At 48.7% G+C, this 17,081-nt stretch overlaps 1 protein-coding gene across 4 annotated transcripts in view; it reads left to right on the forward strand.

The window, feature by feature from the left end:
• Positions 1-17,081, forward strand: part of LOC106582537 (ras-associated and pleckstrin homology domains-containing protein 1) — a 185,767-nt gene that overhangs the window by 154,190 nt on the left and 14,496 nt on the right. For all 4 annotated transcript variants that reach the window (XR_014382079.1, XM_082967249.1, XM_082967251.1 and 1 more), the window contains 3 exons: positions 9,278-9,376; positions 10,831-10,951; positions 11,701-11,834. Coding sequence is in view for 3 of the 4 variants with exons in the window: in XM_082967249.1 (XP_082823375.1) it covers positions 9,278-9,376; positions 10,831-10,951; positions 11,701-11,834 (354 nt within the window). In the remaining variant the exon portion in view is untranslated. The remainder of the gene's footprint in view (positions 1-9,277; positions 9,377-10,830; positions 10,952-11,700; positions 11,835-17,081) is intronic.

The raw sequence follows: 17,081 nt of genomic DNA on the forward strand, positions 1-17,081 counted from the left end.
GGGGAGAGACTGGAGGAGAGAGACTGGAGGAGAGAGACTGGAGGAGAGAGACTGGAGGAGAGAGACTGGAGGAGAGAGACTGGAGGAGAGAGACTGGAGGAGAGAGACTGGAGGAGAGAGACTGGAGGAGAGACTGGAGAGAGACAGAGGAGAGAGACTGGAGAGAGACTGGAGAGAGACTGGAGGAGAGAGACTGGAGAGAGACTGGAGGAGAGAGACTGGAGAGAGACTGGAGGAGAGAGACTGGAGAGAGACGGAGGAGAGAGACTGGAGAGAGACGGAGGAGAGAGACTGGAGAGAGACGGAGGAGAGAGACTGGAGAGAGACGGAGGAGAGAGACTGGACAGAGACGGAGGAGAGAGACTGGAGAGAGACGGAGGAGAAAGACTGGAGAGAGACGGAGGAGAGAGACTGGAGAGAGACTGGAGAGAGACGGAGGAGAGAGACGGGAGAGAGACTGGAGAGAGACGGAGGAGCGAGACGGAGGAGAGAGACGGAGGAGAGAGACGGGGGAGAGACAGAGGAGAGAGACGGAGGAGAGAGACTGGAGAGAGACGGAGGAGAGAGACTGGAGAGAGACGGAGGAGAGAGACTGGAGAGAGACGGAGGAGAGAGACTGGAGAGAGACGGAGGAGAAAGACTGGAGAGAGACGGAGGAGAGAGACTGGAGAGAGACTGGAGAGAGACGGAGGAGAGAGACGGGAGAGAGACTGGAGAGAGACGGAGGAGAGAGACGGGAGAGAGACGGAGGAGAGAGACGGGAGAGAGACGGAGGAGAGAGACGGAGGAGAGAGACGGAGGAGAGAGACTGGGGAGAGACAGAGGAGATAGACTGAGGAGATAGACTGAGGAGAGACTGGAGGGGAGAGACTGGAGGAGAGAGACTGGAGGAGAGAGACTGGAGGAGAGAGACTGGAGGAGAGACTGGAGAGAGATGGAGGAGAGAGACTGGAGAGAGACGGAGGAGAGAGACGGAGGAGAGAGACTGGAGAGAGACTGGAGGAGAGAGACTGGAGGAGAGAGACTGGAGAGAGACTGGAGGAGAGAGACTGAGGGGAGAGACTGAGGGGAGAGACTGGAGAGAGACTGGAGAGAGACTGGAGAGAGAGACTGGAGAGAGATGGAGGAGAGAGACTGGAGAGAGACTGGAGAGAGACTGGGGAGAGACAGAGGAGAGAGACTGGAGAGAGACTGAGGAGCGAGACTGGAGAGAGACTGGAGAGAGACTGGGGAGAGACGGAGGAGAGAGACTGGAGGAGAGAGACTGGAGGAGAGAGACTGGAGGAGAGAGACTGGAGGAGAGACTGGAGAGAGACTGGAGAGAGACTGGAGGAGAGAGACTGGAGGAGAGAGACGGAGGAGAGACTGGAGAGAGACTGAGGAGAGAGACTGGAGAGAGACTGAGGAGAGAGACTGGAGAGAGATGGAGGAGAGAGACTGGAGAGAGACTGAGGAGAGAGACTGAGGAGAGAGACTGAGGAGAGAGACTGGAGAGAGACGGAGGAGAGAGACGGAGGAGAGAGACGGAGGAGAGAGACTGGAGAGAGACGGAGGAGAGAGACTGGAGAGAGACGGAGGAGAGAGACTGGAGAGAGACTGGAGGAGAGAGACTGGAGAGAGACGGAGGAGAGAGACTGGAGAGAGACGGAGGAGAGAGACTGGAGAGAGACTGGAGGAGAGAGACTGGAGGAGAGAGACTGGAGGAGAGAGACTGGAGGAGAGAGACTGGAGAGAGACGGAGGAGAGAGACTGGAGAGAGACGGAGGAGAGAGACGGAGGAGAGAGACGGAGGAGAGAGACGGGAGAGAGACTGGAGGAGAGAGACTGGAGAGAGACTGGAGGAGAGAGACTGGAGGAGAGAGACTGGAGGAGAGAGACTGGAGAGAGACTGGAGGAGAGAGACTGGAGGAGAGAGACTGGAGGAGAGAGACTGGAGAGAGACTGGAGAGAGACTGGAGAGAGAGACTGGAGAGAGAGACTGGGGAGAGAGACTGGAGAGAGAGACTGGAGGAGAGAGACTGGAGGAGAGAGACGGAGGAGAGAGACTGGAGATAGACTGGAGAGAGACTGGAGGAGAGAGACTGGAGGAGAGAGACTGGAGGAGAGAGACTGGAGGAGAGAGACTGGAGGAGAGAGACTGGAGAGAGAGACTGTAGAGAGAGACTGTAGAGAGAGACTGGAGGAGAGAGACTGGAGGAGAGAGACTGGAGGAGAGAGACTGGAGGAGAGAGACTGGAGGAGAGACTGGAGGAGAGAGACTGGAGGAGAGAGACTGGAGAGAGACGGAGGAGAGAGACTGTAGAGAGACGGAGGAGAGAGACTGGAGAGAGACGGAGGAGAGAGACGGAGGAGAGAGACTGTAGAGAGACGGAGGAGAGAGACTGGAGAGAGACTGGAGGAGAGAGACTGGAGAGAGACTGGAGAGAGACGGAGGAGAGACTGGAGAGAGACGAGGGCGAAGTAGGGGAGGAGGAGGGAGATCCAGTAAACTACCATTATTTCTCTTGTCAGGACTCTTTCTAATATAAGAGTCAGACTCTAAAGACATGTCAATTATACACCAAATATTCCCCCTCCTAGTAAACAGAGAAGGTTTCTATTCTGGTCTGATGGTAATGTTTCCATGTAATCCCTGATGGGAGTAACTGGGTACAGCGGAGGGATTGAGGATGTTGAATCGCTGCCCTCGGTCTTCCTGTCAGAGGAGAGAACAACCGTATCCAGCGAGCACACTGCCATCTAGTGGTACAGTTTATAAACCTCCTGAGAAACAGTCTCTGTATTGCCTCAAATCAAATCAACGTTTATTGGTCACGTGCGCCGAATACAACAGGTGTAGTAGACCTTACAGTGAAATGCTGAATACAACAGGTGTAGTAGACCTTACAGTGAAATGCTGAATACAACAGGTGTAGTAGACCTTACAGTGAAATGCTGAATACAACAGGTGTAGTAGACCTTACAGTGAAACGCTGAATACAACAGGTGTAGTAGACCTCACAGTGAAATGCTCAATACAACAGGTGTAGTAGACCTTACAGTGAAATGCTGAATACAACAGGTGTAGTAGACCTTACAGTGAAATGCTGAATACAACAGGTGTAGTAGACCTTACAGTGAAATGCTGAATACAACAGGTGTAGTAGACCTTACAGTGAAATGCTGAATACAACAGGTGTAGTAGACCTCACAGTGAAATGCTGAATACAACAGGTGTAGTAGACCTTACAGTGAAATGCTGAATACAACAGGTGTAGTAGACCTCACAGTGAAATGCTGAATACAACAGGTGTAGTAGACCTCACAGTGAAATGCTGAATACAACAGGTGTAGTAGACCTCACAGTGAAATGCTGAATTCAACAGGTGTAGTAGACCTCACAGTGAAATGCTGAATACAACAGGTGTAGTAGACCTTACAGTGAAATGCTGAATACAACAGGTGTAGTAGACCTCACAGTGAAATGCTGAATACAACAGGTGTAGTAGACCTTACAGTGAAATGCTGAATACAACAGGTGTTGTAGACCTCACAGTGAAATGCTGAATACAACAGGTGTAGTAGACCTCACAGTGAAATGCTGAATACAACAGGTGTAGTAGACCTTACAGTGAAATGCTGAATACAACAGGTGTAGTAGACCTTACAGTGAAATGCTGAATACAACAGGTGTAGTAGACCTCACAGTGAAATGCTGAATACAACAGGTGTAGTAGACCTCACAGTGAAATGCTGAATACAACAGGTGTAGTAGACCTTACAGTGAAATGCTGAATACAACAGGTGTAGTAGACCTCACAGTGAAATGCTGAATACAACAGGTGTAGTAGACCTCACAGTGAAATGCTGAATACAACAGGTGTAGTAGTAGACCTTACAGTGAAATGCTGAATACAACAGGTGTAGTAGTAGACCTTACAGTGAAATGCTGAATACAACAGGTGTAGTAGACCTCACAGTGAAATGCTGAATACAACAGGTGTAGTAGTAGACCTTACAGTGAAATGCTGAATACAACAGGTGTAGTAGTAGACCTCACAGTGAAATGCTGAATACAACAGGTGTAGTAGACCTTACAGTGAAATGCTGAATACAACAGGTGTAGTAGACCTTACAGTGAAATGCTGAATACAACAGGTGTAGTAGACCTCACAGTGAAATGCTGAATACAACAGGTGTAGTAGACCTCACAGTGAAATGCTGAATACAACAGGTGTAGTAGACCTCACAGTGAAATGCTGAATACAACAGGTGTAGTAGACCTTACAGTGAAATGCTGAATACAACAGGTGTAGTAGACCTTACAGTGAAATGCTGAATACAACAGGTGTAGTAGACCTCACAGTGAAATGCTGAATACAACAGGTGTAGTAGACCTCACAGTGAAATGCTGAATACAACAGGTGTAGTAGACCTTACAGTGAAATGCTGAATACAACAGGTGTAGTAGACCTCACAGTGAAATGCTGAATACAACAGGTGTAGTAGACCTCACAGTGAAATGCTGAATACAACAGGTGTAGTAGACCTTACAGTGAAATGCTGAATACAACAGGTGTAGTAGACCTTACAGTGAAATGCTGAATACAACAGGTGTAGTAGACCTCACAGTGAAATGCTGAATACAACAGGTGTAGACCTCACAGTGAAATGCTGAATACAACAGGTGTAGTAGACCTCACAGTGAAATGCTGAATACAACAGGTGTAGTAGACCTTACAGTGAAATGCTGAATACAACAGGTGTAGTAGACCTCACAGTGAAATGCTGAATACAACAGGTGTAGTAGACCTCACAGTGAAATGCTGAATACAACAGGTGTAGTAGTAGACCTTACAGTGAAATGCTGAATACAACAGGTGTAGTAGTAGACCTTACAGTGAAATGCTGAATACAACAGGTGTAGTAGACCTCACAGTGAAATGCTGAATACAACAGGTGTAGTAGTAGACCTTACAGTGAAATGCTGAATACAACAGGTGTAGTAGACCTCACAGTGAAATGCTGAATACAACAGGTGTAGTAGTAGACCTTACAGTGAAATGCTGAATACAACAGGTGTAGTAGTAGACCTCACAGTGAAATGCTGAATACAACAGGTGTAGTAGACCTTACAGTGAAATGCTGAATACAACAGGTGTAGTAGACCTTACAGTGAAATGCTGAATACAACAGGTGTAGTAGACCTCACAGTGAAATGCTGAATACAACAGGTGTAGTAGACCTCACAGTGAAATGCTGAATACAACAGGTGTAGTAGACCTCACAGTGAAATGCTGAATACAACAGGTGTAGTAGACCTTACAGTGAAATGCTGAATACAACAGGTGTAGTAGACCTTACAGTGAAATGCTGAATACAACAGGTGTAGTAGACCTCACAGTGAAATGCTGAATACAACAGGTGTAGTAGACCTCACAGTGAAATGCTGAATACAACAGGTGTAGTAGACCTTACAGTGAAATGCTGAATACAACAGGTGTAGTAGACCTCACAGTGAAATGCTGAATACAACAGGTGTAGTAGACCTCACAGTGAAATGCTGAATACAACAGGTGTAGTAGACCTTACAGTGAAATGCTGAATACAACAGGTGTAGTAGACCTTACAGTGAAATGCTGAATACAACAGGTGTAGTAGACCTCACAGTGAAATGCTGAATACAACAGGTGTAGACCTCACAGTGAAATGCTGAATACAACAGGTGTAGTAGACCTCACAGTGAAATGCTGAATACAACAGGTGTAGTAGACCTTACAGTGAAATGCTGAATACAACAGGTGTAGTAGACCTCACAGTGAAATGCTGAATACAACAGGTGTAGTAGACCTCACAGTGAAATGCTGAATACAACAGGTGTAGTAGTAGACCTTACAGTGAAATGCTGAATACAACAGGTGTAGTAGTAGACCTTACAGTGAAATGCTGAATACAACAGGTGTAGTAGACCTCACAGTGAAATGCTGAATACAACAGGTGTAGTAGTAGACCTTACAGTGAAATGCTGAATACAACAGGTGTAGTAGTAGACCTCACAGTGAAATGCTGAATACAACAGGTGTAGTAGACCTTACAGTGAAATGCTGAATACAACAGGTGTAGTAGACCTTACAGTGAAATGCTGAATACAACAGGTGTAGTAGACCTCACAGTGAAATGCTGAATACAACAGGTGTAGTAGACCTCACAGTGAAATGCTGAATACAACAGGTGTAGTAGACCTCACAGTGAAATGCTGAATACAACAGGTGTAGTAGACCTTACAGTGAAATGCTGAATACAACAGGTGTAGTAGACCTTACAGTGAAATGCTGAATACAACAGGTGTAGTAGACCTCACAGTGAAATGCTGAATACAACAGGTGTAGTAGACCTCACAGTGAAATGCTGAATACAACAGGTGTAGTAGACCTTACAGTGAAATGCTGAATACAACAGGTGTAGTAGACCTCACAGTGAAATGCTGAATACAACAGGTGTAGTAGACCTCACAGTGAAATGCTGAATACAACAGGTGTAGTAGACCTTACAGTGAAATGCTGAATACAACAGGTGTAGTAGACCTCACAGTGAAATGCTGAATACAACAGGTGTAGACCTCACAGTGAAATGCTGAATACAACAGGTGTAGTAGACCTCACAGTGAAATGCTGAATACAACAGGTGTAGTAGACCTTACAGTGAAATGCTGAATACAACAGGTGTAGTAGACCTCACAGTGAAATGCTGAATACAACAGGTGTAGTAGACCTCACAGTGAAATGCTGAATACAACAGGTGTAGTAGTAGACCTTACAGTGAAATGCTGAATACAACAGGTGTAGTAGTAGACCTTACAGTGAAATGCTGAATACAACAGGTGTAGTAGACCTCACAGTGAAATGCTGAATACAACAGGTGTAGTAGTAGACCTTACAGTGAAATGCTGAATACAACAGGTGTAGTAGTAGACCTCACAGTGAAATGCTGAATACAACAGGTGTAGTAGACCTTACAGTGAAATGCTGAATACAACAGGTGTAGTAGACCTTACAGTGAAATGCTGAATACAACAGGTGTAGTAGACCTCACAGTGAAATGCTGAATACAACAGGTGTAGTAGACCTCACAGTGAAATGCTGAATACAACAGGTGTAGTAGACCTCACAGTGAAATGCTGAATACAACAGGTGTAGTAGACCTTACAGTGAAATGCTGAATACAACAGGTGTAGTAGACCTTACAGTGAAATGCTGAATACAACAGGTGTAGTAGACCTCACAGTGAAATGCTGAATACAACAGGTGTAGTAGACCTCACAGTGAAATGCTGAATACAACAGGTGTAGTAGACCTTACAGTGAAATGCTGAATACAACAGGTGTAGTAGACCTCACAGTGAAATGCTGAATACAACAGGTGTAGTAGACCTCACAGTGAAATGCTGAATACAACAGGTGTAGTAGACCTTACAGTGAAATGCTGAATACAACAGGTGTAGTAGACCTTACAGTGAAATGCTGAATACAACAGGTGTAGTAGACCTCACAGTGAAATGCTGAATACAACAGGTGTAGACCTCACAGTGAAATGCTGAATACAACAGGTGTAGTAGACCTCACAGTGAAATGCTGAATACAACAGGTGTAGGAGACCTTACAGTGAAATGCTGAATACAACAGGTGTAGTAGACCTTACAGTGAAATGCTGAATACAACAGGTGTAGTAGACCTCACAGTGAAATGCTGAATACAACAGGTGTAGACCTCACAGTGAAATGCTGAATACAACAGGTGTAGACCTCACAGTGAAATGCTGAATACAACAGGTGTAGTAGACCTCACAGTGAAATGCTGAATACAACAGGTGTAGTAGACCTCACAGTGAAATGTTTACTTACAGGCTCTAACCAATAGTGCAAAAAAGGTATTAGGTGAACAATAAGTAAGTAAAGAAATAAAACAACAGTAAAAAGACAGACTATATACAGTAGAGAGGCTATATACAGTAGAGAGGCTATATACAGGAGAGGCTATATACAGTAGAGGCTATATACAGTAGAGAGGCTATATACAGTAGAGAGGCTATATACAGTAGAGAGGCTATATACAGTAGAGGCTATATACAGGAGAGGCTATATACAGGAGAGGCTATATACAGTAGAGAGATTATATACAGTAGAGAGGCTATATACAGTAGAGAGGCTATATACAGTAGAGAGGCTATATACAGTAGAGAGGCTATATACAGTAGAGGCTATATACAGTAGAGAGGCTATATACAGTAGAGAGGCTATATACAGTAGAGAGGCTACATACAGTAGAGAGGCTATATACAGTAGAGGGGCTATATACAGTAGAGAGGCTACATACAGTAGAGGGGCTATATACAGTAGAGAGGATATATACAGTAGAGAGGCTATATACAGTAGAGAGGCTACATACAGTAGAGAGGCTACATACAGTAGAGGGGCTATATACAGTAGAGGGGCTATATACAGTAGGGGCTATATACAGTAGAGGCTATATACAGTAGAGGCTATATACAGTAGGGGCTATATACAGTAGAGGCTATATACAGTAGAGGGGCTATATACAGTAGAGGGGCTATATACAGTAGAGAGGCTATATACAGTAGAGGCTATATACAGTAGAGAGGCTATATACAGTAGAGGGGCTATATACAGTAGAGGGGCTATATACAGTAGAGAGGCTATATACAGTAGAGGCTATATACAGTAGATAGGCTATATACAGTAGAGAGGCTATATACAGTAGAGAGGCTATATACAGTAGAGGGGCTATATACAGTAGATGGGCTATATACAGTAGAGAGGCTATATACAGTAGATGGGCTATATACAGTAGATGGGCTATATACAGTAGAGGCTATATACAGGAGAGGCTATATACAGTAGATGGGCTATATACAGTAGAGATTATATACAGTAGAGGTTATATACAGTAGAGAGGCTATATACAGTAGAGAGGCTATATACAGTAGAGAGGCTATATACAGTAGAGGCTATATACAGTAGAGAGGCTACATACAGTAGAGAGGCTACATACAGTAGAGAGGCTACATACAGTAGAGAGGCTACAGTTGGGCTGGGGTTTTAGCCCAATTCATCTCCTTAATAACACCACAACTAAAACGGTGCATCATTTTTTTTTGTCAGCAGAATCTGTCCGTGAGAGATTATAGATCAATTAAAAGAAACAAATGAGAGAAATCCAAGCGTTGTATTATTGTGAAGCGTTGTGGTTAACATGTCCCATCATCTCTCCGTCTGTCTTCAGCATCCTCAGATCCAGAAGAAATCCCAGTACATCAAGTACCTGTGTTGTGACGACGTCAGAACCCTACACCAGTGGATCAACGGGATACGCATCGCCAAGGTAACGTGACGTTGCCTCGGCAACAACTTAACCAATGAGAGTAATGGAAAGCAGAGCCATAGCCGTGAGAGTACTCACCAGGGACGCCTTGGACAGAATACGTCAATGGTCAAACTGAAAAGTATTTGTCTCTGATGGAAAGGTGTGGGAACATCTGGGTTTTATTCACTGGGAACCGAACAGAAGCAAGCTGGAATGAAACGGGGCAGGGACCCTACCTGAATTTGTTCAATAGAAACTCTTGTTCTCGTTGCGAAACGTTTTATGCTTGGAGTAAAACGTTTCCATTGCAAACCATTTTGCTGAGGAAACCGATGTCTGTTTCTGAACGGCTAATGAGTACACCTGACTGACTAATGAATACACCTGAACGACTAATGAATACACCTGAACGACTAATGAATACACCTGACTGACTAATGAATACACCTGAATGACTAATGAATACACCTGAACGACTAATGAATACACCTGACTGACTAATGAATACACCTGACCGACTAATGAGTACACCTGACCGGCTAATGAGTACACCTGACCGGCTAATGAATACACCTGACCGGCTAATGAGTACACCTGAACGACTAATGAATACACCTGAACGGCTAATGAGTACACCTGCCCGACTAATGAGTACACCTGCCCGACTAATGAGTACACCTGCCCGACTAATGAGTACACCTGCCCGACTAATGAATACACCTGCCGGACTAATGAGTACACCTGCCCGACTAATGAGTACACCTGCCCGACTAATGAGTACACCTGCCCGACTAATGAGTACACCTGCCCGACTAATGAGTACACCTGCCCGACTAATGAGTACACCTGCCGGACTAATGAGTACACCTGCCCGACTAATGAGTACACCTGCCCGACTAATGAATACACCTGCCGGACTAATGAGTACACCTGCCCGACTAATGAGTACACCTGCCCGACTAATGAGTACACCTGCCCGACTAATGAGTACACCTGCCCGACTAATGAGTACACCTGCCGGACTAATGAGTACACCTGCCGGACTAATGAGTACACCTGCCCGACTAATGAGTACACCTGCCCGACTAGTGAGTACACCTGAACGACTAGTGAGTACACCTGAACGACTAGTGAATACACCTGAACGACTAGTGAATACACCTGAACGACTAATGAGTACACCTGAACGGCTAATGAATACACCTGACCGGCTAATGAATACACCTGACCGACTAATGAAGACACCTGAACGACTAATGAATACACCTGACCGACTAATGAAGACACCTGAACGACTAATGAGTACACCTGAACGACTAGTGAATACACCTGAACGACTAATGAATACACCTGACCGGCTAATGAATACACCTGACCGACTAATGAATACACCTGACCGGCTAATGAATACACCTGACCGACTAATGAAGACACCTGAACGACTAATGACCTATGTATCTCTGTGTCTCCAGTATGGGAAGACCCTGTATGTGAACTACCAGGAGGCTATGAAGAGGACTGAGGCAGCCTACGACTGGTCCTCTCTCTCTAGCTCCTCTATCAAGTCTGGATCCAGCTCATCCAGCCTGCCTGGTGAGTGGTGGTGGACAGACACACACCTACAACACAACACACAGTATTGCAGGGATGAGGTCTATTTTTATCTCAATTCAGTCATTTCAGGAAGTACAATTCCAGGAATTTCAGTTTACTTCCTGAAATGACTGAATTAAAATTGATTAGACATCAACCCTGCAGCAGTTACCCACTGACTTAGCAGTATGTATACGATTTCTACTTGCTCTAACTCTCTCTCCTCTCCTCTCCCTCCCCTCTCCTCTCTCCCTCTCCCCTCCCTCCCTCTCCTCTCCTCTCTTCTCCTCTCTCTCTCTCTCTCTCTCTCTCTCTCTCTCTCTCTCTCTCTCTCTCTCTCTCTCTCCCCCATCCCTCCCTCCCTGTCCTCTCTCTCTCTCCTTCCCGCCTTCTCTCCCTCCCTCCCTCCCTCCCGCCCTGTCCTCTCTCTCTCTCCTTCCCGCCCTCCCTCCCTCCCTTTCTCTCCCTCCCTCTCTCTCCCTCCCTCCCTCTCTCCCCTCCCTCCCTCCCTCCCTCCCTCCCTCCCTCCCTCCCTCCCTCCCTCCCTCCTCTCCCTCCCTCCCTCCCTCCCTCCCTCTCTCTCTCTCTCCTTCTCTCCTCTCTCCTTCCTTCTCTCCCTCCTTCTCTCTCTCTCTCCCTCCCTCTCTCTCTCTCTCCCTCCCTCTCTCTCTCTCTCCCGCCCTCCCTCTCTCCTCTCTCCTCCCTCCCTCCCTCCCTCCCTCCCTCCCTCTCTCCCTCTCTCCCTCCAGAGTCCCAGTCGACCCACTGCAGTAGTGATAGTGGTGTTGCTGTATCAGAGAACAACCTGTCAGGCCACAGCCGCTCTCAGAGCCAGGTCAGCTCCATCTTCTCCGAGGCCTGGAAGAGAGGCACCCAGGATGAGGTACCCTCTGTACTGACACCCTCACCTTACCCTGTCACCTGTCTGTTCACCTGCCTCTCACACTTACCCTGTCACCTGTCTGTTCACCTGCCTCTCACCTTACCCTGTCACCTGTCTGTTCACCTGCCTCTCACCTTACCCTGTCACCTGTCTGTTCACCTGCCTCTCACCTTACCCTGTCACCTGTCTCTGTTCACCTGCCTCTCACCTTACCCTGTCACCTGTCTCTGTTCACCTGCCTCTCACCTTTACCTGTCACCTGTCTGTTCACCTGCCTCTCACCTTTACCTGTCACCTGTCTCTGTTCACCTGCCTCTCACCTTACCCTGTCACCTGTCTGTTCACCTGCCTCTCACCTTACCCTGTCACCTGTCTGTTCACCTGCCTCTCACCTTTACCTGTCACCTGTCTGTTCACCTGCCTCTCACCTTTACCTGTCACCTGTCTGTTCACCTGCCTCTCACCTTTACCTGTCACCTGTCTCTGTTCACCTGCCTCTCACCTTACCCTGTCACCTGTCTGTTCACCTGCCTCTCACCTTACCCTGTCACCTGTCTCTGTTCACCTGCCTCTCACCTTTACCTGTCACCTGTCTGTTCACCTGCCTCTCACCTTTACCTGTCACCTGTCTGTTCACCTGCCTCTCACCTTTACCTGTCACCTGTCTGTTCACCTGCCTCTCACCTTTAACTGTCACCTGTCTGTTCACCTGCCTCTCACCTTACCCTGTCACCTGTCTGTTCACCTGCCTCTCACCTTACCCTGTCACCTGTCTGTTCACCTGCCTCTCACCTTACCCTGTCACCTGTCTGTTCACCTGCCTCTCACCTTTACCTGTCACCTGTCTGTTCACCTGCCTCTCACCTTTACCTGTCACCTGTCTGTTCACCTGCCTCTCACCTTTACCTGTCACCTGTCTGTTCACCTGCCTCTCACCTTTACCTGTCACCTGTCTGTTCACCTGCCTCTCACCTTTACCTGTCACCTGTCTCTGTTCACCTGCCTCTCACCTTTACCTGTCACCTGTCTGTTCACCTGCCTCTCACCTTTACCTGTCACCTGTCTGTTCACCTGCCTCTCACCTTTACCTGTCACCTGTCTGTTCACCTGCCTCTCACCTTTACCTGTCACCTGTCTCTGTTCACCTGCCTCTCACCTTTACCTGTCACCTGTCTGTTCACCTGCCTCTCACCTTTACCTGTCACCTGTCTCTGTTCACCTGCCTCTCACCTTTACCTGTCACCTGTCTGTTCACCTGCCTCTCACCTTACCCTGTCACCTGTCTGTTCACCTGCCTCTCACCTTTACCTGTCACCTGTCTGTTCACCTGCCTCTCACCTTACCCTGTCACCTGTCTGTTCACCTGCCTCTCACCTTTACCTGTCACCTGTCTGTTCACCTGCCTCTCACATTTACCTGTCACCTGTCTGTTCACCTGCCTCTCACCTTACCCTGTCACCTGTCTGTTCACCTGCCTCTCACCTTACCCTGTCACCTGTCTGTTCACCTGCCTCTCACCTTTACCTGTCACCTGTCTGTTCACCTGCCTCTCACCTTTACCTGTCACCTGCCTCTCACCTTTACCTGTCACCTGTCTGTTCACCTGCCTCTCACCTTACCCTGTCACCTGTCTGTTCACCTGCCTCTCACCTTTACCTGTCACCTGTCTGTTCACCTGCCTCTCACCTTACCCTGTCACCTGTCTCTGTTCACTTGCCTCTCACCTTTACCTGTCACCTGTCTGTTCACCTGCCTCTCACCTTTACCTGTCACCTGTCTCTGTTCACCTGCCTCTCACCTTTACCTGTCACCTGTCTGTTCACCTGCCTCTCACCTTTACCTGTCACCTGTCTGTTCACCTGCCTCTCACCTTTACCTGTCACCTGTCTCTGTTCACCTGCCTCTCACCTTACCCTGTCACCTGTCTGTTCACCTGCCTCTCACCTTTACCTGTCACCTGTCTGTTCACCTGCCTCTCACCTTTACCTGTCACCTGTCTGTTCACCTGCCTCTCACCTTACCCTGTCACCTGTCTCTGTTCACCTGCCTCTCACCTTTACCTGTCACCTGTCTGTTCACCTGCCTCTCACCTTTACCTGTCACCTGTCTGTTCACCTGCCTCTCACCTTACCCTGTCACCTGTCTGTTCACCTGCCTCTCACCTTTACCTGTCACCTGTCTGTTCACCTGCCTCTCACCTTTACCTGTCACCTGTCTGTTCACCTGCCTCTCACCTTACCCTGTCACCTGTCTCTGTTCACCTGCCTCTCACCTTTACCTGTCACCTGTCTGTTCACCTGCCTCTCACCTTTACCTGTCACCTGTCTGTTCACCTGCCTCTCACCTTTACCTGTCACCTGTCTGTTCACCTGCCTCTCACCTTTACCTGTCACCTGTCTCTGTTCACCTGCCTCTCACCTTTACCTGTCACCTGTCTGTTCACCTGCCTCTCACCTTTACCCTGTCACCTGTCTGTTCACCTGCCTCTCACCTTACCCTGTCACCTGTCTGTTCACCTGCCTCTCACCTTACCCTGTCACCTGTCTGTTCACCTGCCTCTCACCTTTACCTGTCACCTGTCTGTTCACCTGCCTCTCACCTTTACCTGTCACCTGTCTGTTCACCTGCCTCTCACCTTTACCTGTCACCTGTCTGTTCACCTGCCTCTCACCTTTACCTGTCACCTGTCTGTTCACCTGCCTCTCACCTTTACCTGTCACCTGTCTGTTCACCTGCCTCTCACCTTACCCTGTCACCTGTCTCTGTTCACCTGCCTCTCACCTTACCCTGTCACCTGTCTGTTCACCTGCCTCTCACCTTTACCTGTCACCTGTCTGTTCACCTGCCTCTCACCTTTACCTGTCACCTGTCTGTTCACCTGCCTCTCACCTTACCCTGTCACCTGTCTGTTCACCTGCCTCTCACCTTTACCTGTCACCTGTCTGTTCACCTGCCTCTCACCTTACCCTGTCACCTGTCTCTGTTCACCTGCCTCTCACCTTTACCTGTCACCTGTCTGTTCACCTGCCTCTCACCTTTACCTGTCACCTGTCTGTTCACCTGCCTCTCACCTTTACCTGTCACCTGTCTGTTCACCTGCCTCTCACCTTACCCTGTCACCTGTCTGTTCACCTGCCTCTCACCTTTACCTGTCACCTGTCTGTTCACCTGCCTCTCACCTTTACCTGTCACCTGTCTGTTCACCTGCCTCTCACCTTTACCTGTCACCTGTCTGTTCACCTGCCTCTCACCTTACCCTGTCACCTGTCTCTGTTCACCTGCCTCTCACCTTTACCTGTCACCTGTCTGTTCACCTGCCTCTCACCTTTACCTGTCACCTGTCTCTGTTCACCTGACTCTCACCTTTACCTGTCACCTGTCTCTGTTCACCTGCCTCTCACCTTTACCTGTCACCTGTCTGTTCACCTGCCTCTCACCTTTACCTGTCACCTGTCTGTTCACCTGCCTCTCACCTTTACCTGTCACCTGTCTGTTCACCTGCCTCTCACCTTACCCTGTCACCTGTCTCTGTTCACCTGCCTCTCACCTTTACCTGTCACCTGTCTGTTCACCTGCCTCTCACCTTTACCTGTCACCTGTCTGTTCACCTGCCTCTCACCTTTACCTGTCACCTGTCTCTGTTCACCTGCCTCTCACCTTACCCTGTCACCTGTCTCTGTTCACCTGCCTCTCACCTTTACCTGTCACCTGTCTGTTCACCTGCCTCTCACCTTTACCTGTCACCTGTCTGTTCACCTGCCTCTCACCTTACCCTGTCACCTGTCTCTGTTCACCTGCCTCTCACCTTTACCTGTCACCTGTCTGTTCACCTGCCTCTCACCTTTACCTGTCACCTGTCTCTGTTCACCTGCCTCTCACCTTTACCTGTCACCTGTCTCTGTTCACCTGCCTCTCACCTTTACCTGTCACCTGTCTGTTCACCTGCCTCTCACCTTACCCTGTCACCTGTCTGTTCACCTGCCTCTCACCTTTACCTGTCACCTGTCTGTTCACCTGCCTCTCACCTTTACCTGTCACCTGTCTGTTCACCTGCCTCTCACCTTTACCTGTCACCTGTCTGTTCACCTGCCTCTCACCTTTACCTGTCACCTGTCTCTGTTCACCTGCCTCTCACCTTTACCTGTCACCTGTCTGTTCACCTGCCTCTCACCTTTACCTGTCACCTGTCTGTTCACCTGCCTCTCACCTTTACCTGTCACCTGTCTGTTCACCTGCCTCAGTATTCCTCACCTTACCCTGTCACCTGTCTCTAATGACCTGCCTCCCTATTAGGAGTGAGGTAATGAGGGTTGAGGTTGGGGGAGGGACTGAGAGTTGAGGTTAGGGGAGGGACTGAGGGTTGAGTTTGGGGGAGGGACTGAGGGTTGAGGTTAGGGGAGGGACTGAGGGTTGAGGTTAGGGGAGGGACTGAGGGTTGGGGGAGGGACTGAGGGTTGGGGGAGGGACTGAGGGTTGGGGGAGGGACTGAGGCTTGAGGTTGGGGGAGGGACTGAGGGTTGAGGTTGGGGGAGGGACTGAGGGTTGAGGTTGGGGGAGGGACTGAGTGTTGAGGTTGGGGGAGGGACTGAGTGTTGAGGTTGGGGGAGGGACTGAGGTTGGGGGAGGGACTGAGGTTGGGGGAGGGACTGAGGTTAGGGGAGGGACTGAGGGTTGAGGTTGGGGGAGGGACTGAGGGTTGAGGTTGGGGGAGGGACTGAGGGTTGAGGTTGGGGAGGGACTGAGGGTTGAGGTTGGGGGAGGGACTGAGGGTTGAGGTTGGGGGAGGGACTGAGGGTTGAGGTTGGGGGAGGGACTGAGGGTTGAGGTTGGGGGAGGGACTGAGGGTTGAGGTTGGGGGAGGGACTGAGGGTTGAGGTTGGGGGAGGGACTGAGGGTTGAGGTTAGGGGAGGGACTGAGGGTTGAGGTTAGGGGAGGGACAGAGTTGATGTTGGGGGAGGGACTGAGGGTTACTGTGTTACTATAGAGCACTGGTGTGTTACTGTGTTACTATGAAGCACTGGTGTGTTACTGTGTTACTATGCAGCACTGGTGTGTTACTGTGTTACTATAGCAGCACTGGTGTGTTACTGTGTTACTATGCAGCACTGGTGTGTTACTGTGTTACTATAGCAGCACTGGTGTGTTACTGTGTTACTATAGAGCACTGGTGTGTTACTGTGTTACTATAGAGCACTGGTGTGTTACTGTGTTACTATACACCACTGGTGTGTTACTGTGTTACTATA

The sequence above is a fragment of the Salmo salar genome, chromosome 21 (genome assembly GCF_965601325.2).
Source record: "Salmo salar chromosome 21, fSalSal1, whole genome shotgun sequence".
NCBI classification, from domain to species: Eukaryota; Metazoa; Chordata; class Actinopteri; order Salmoniformes; family Salmonidae; genus Salmo; species Salmo salar.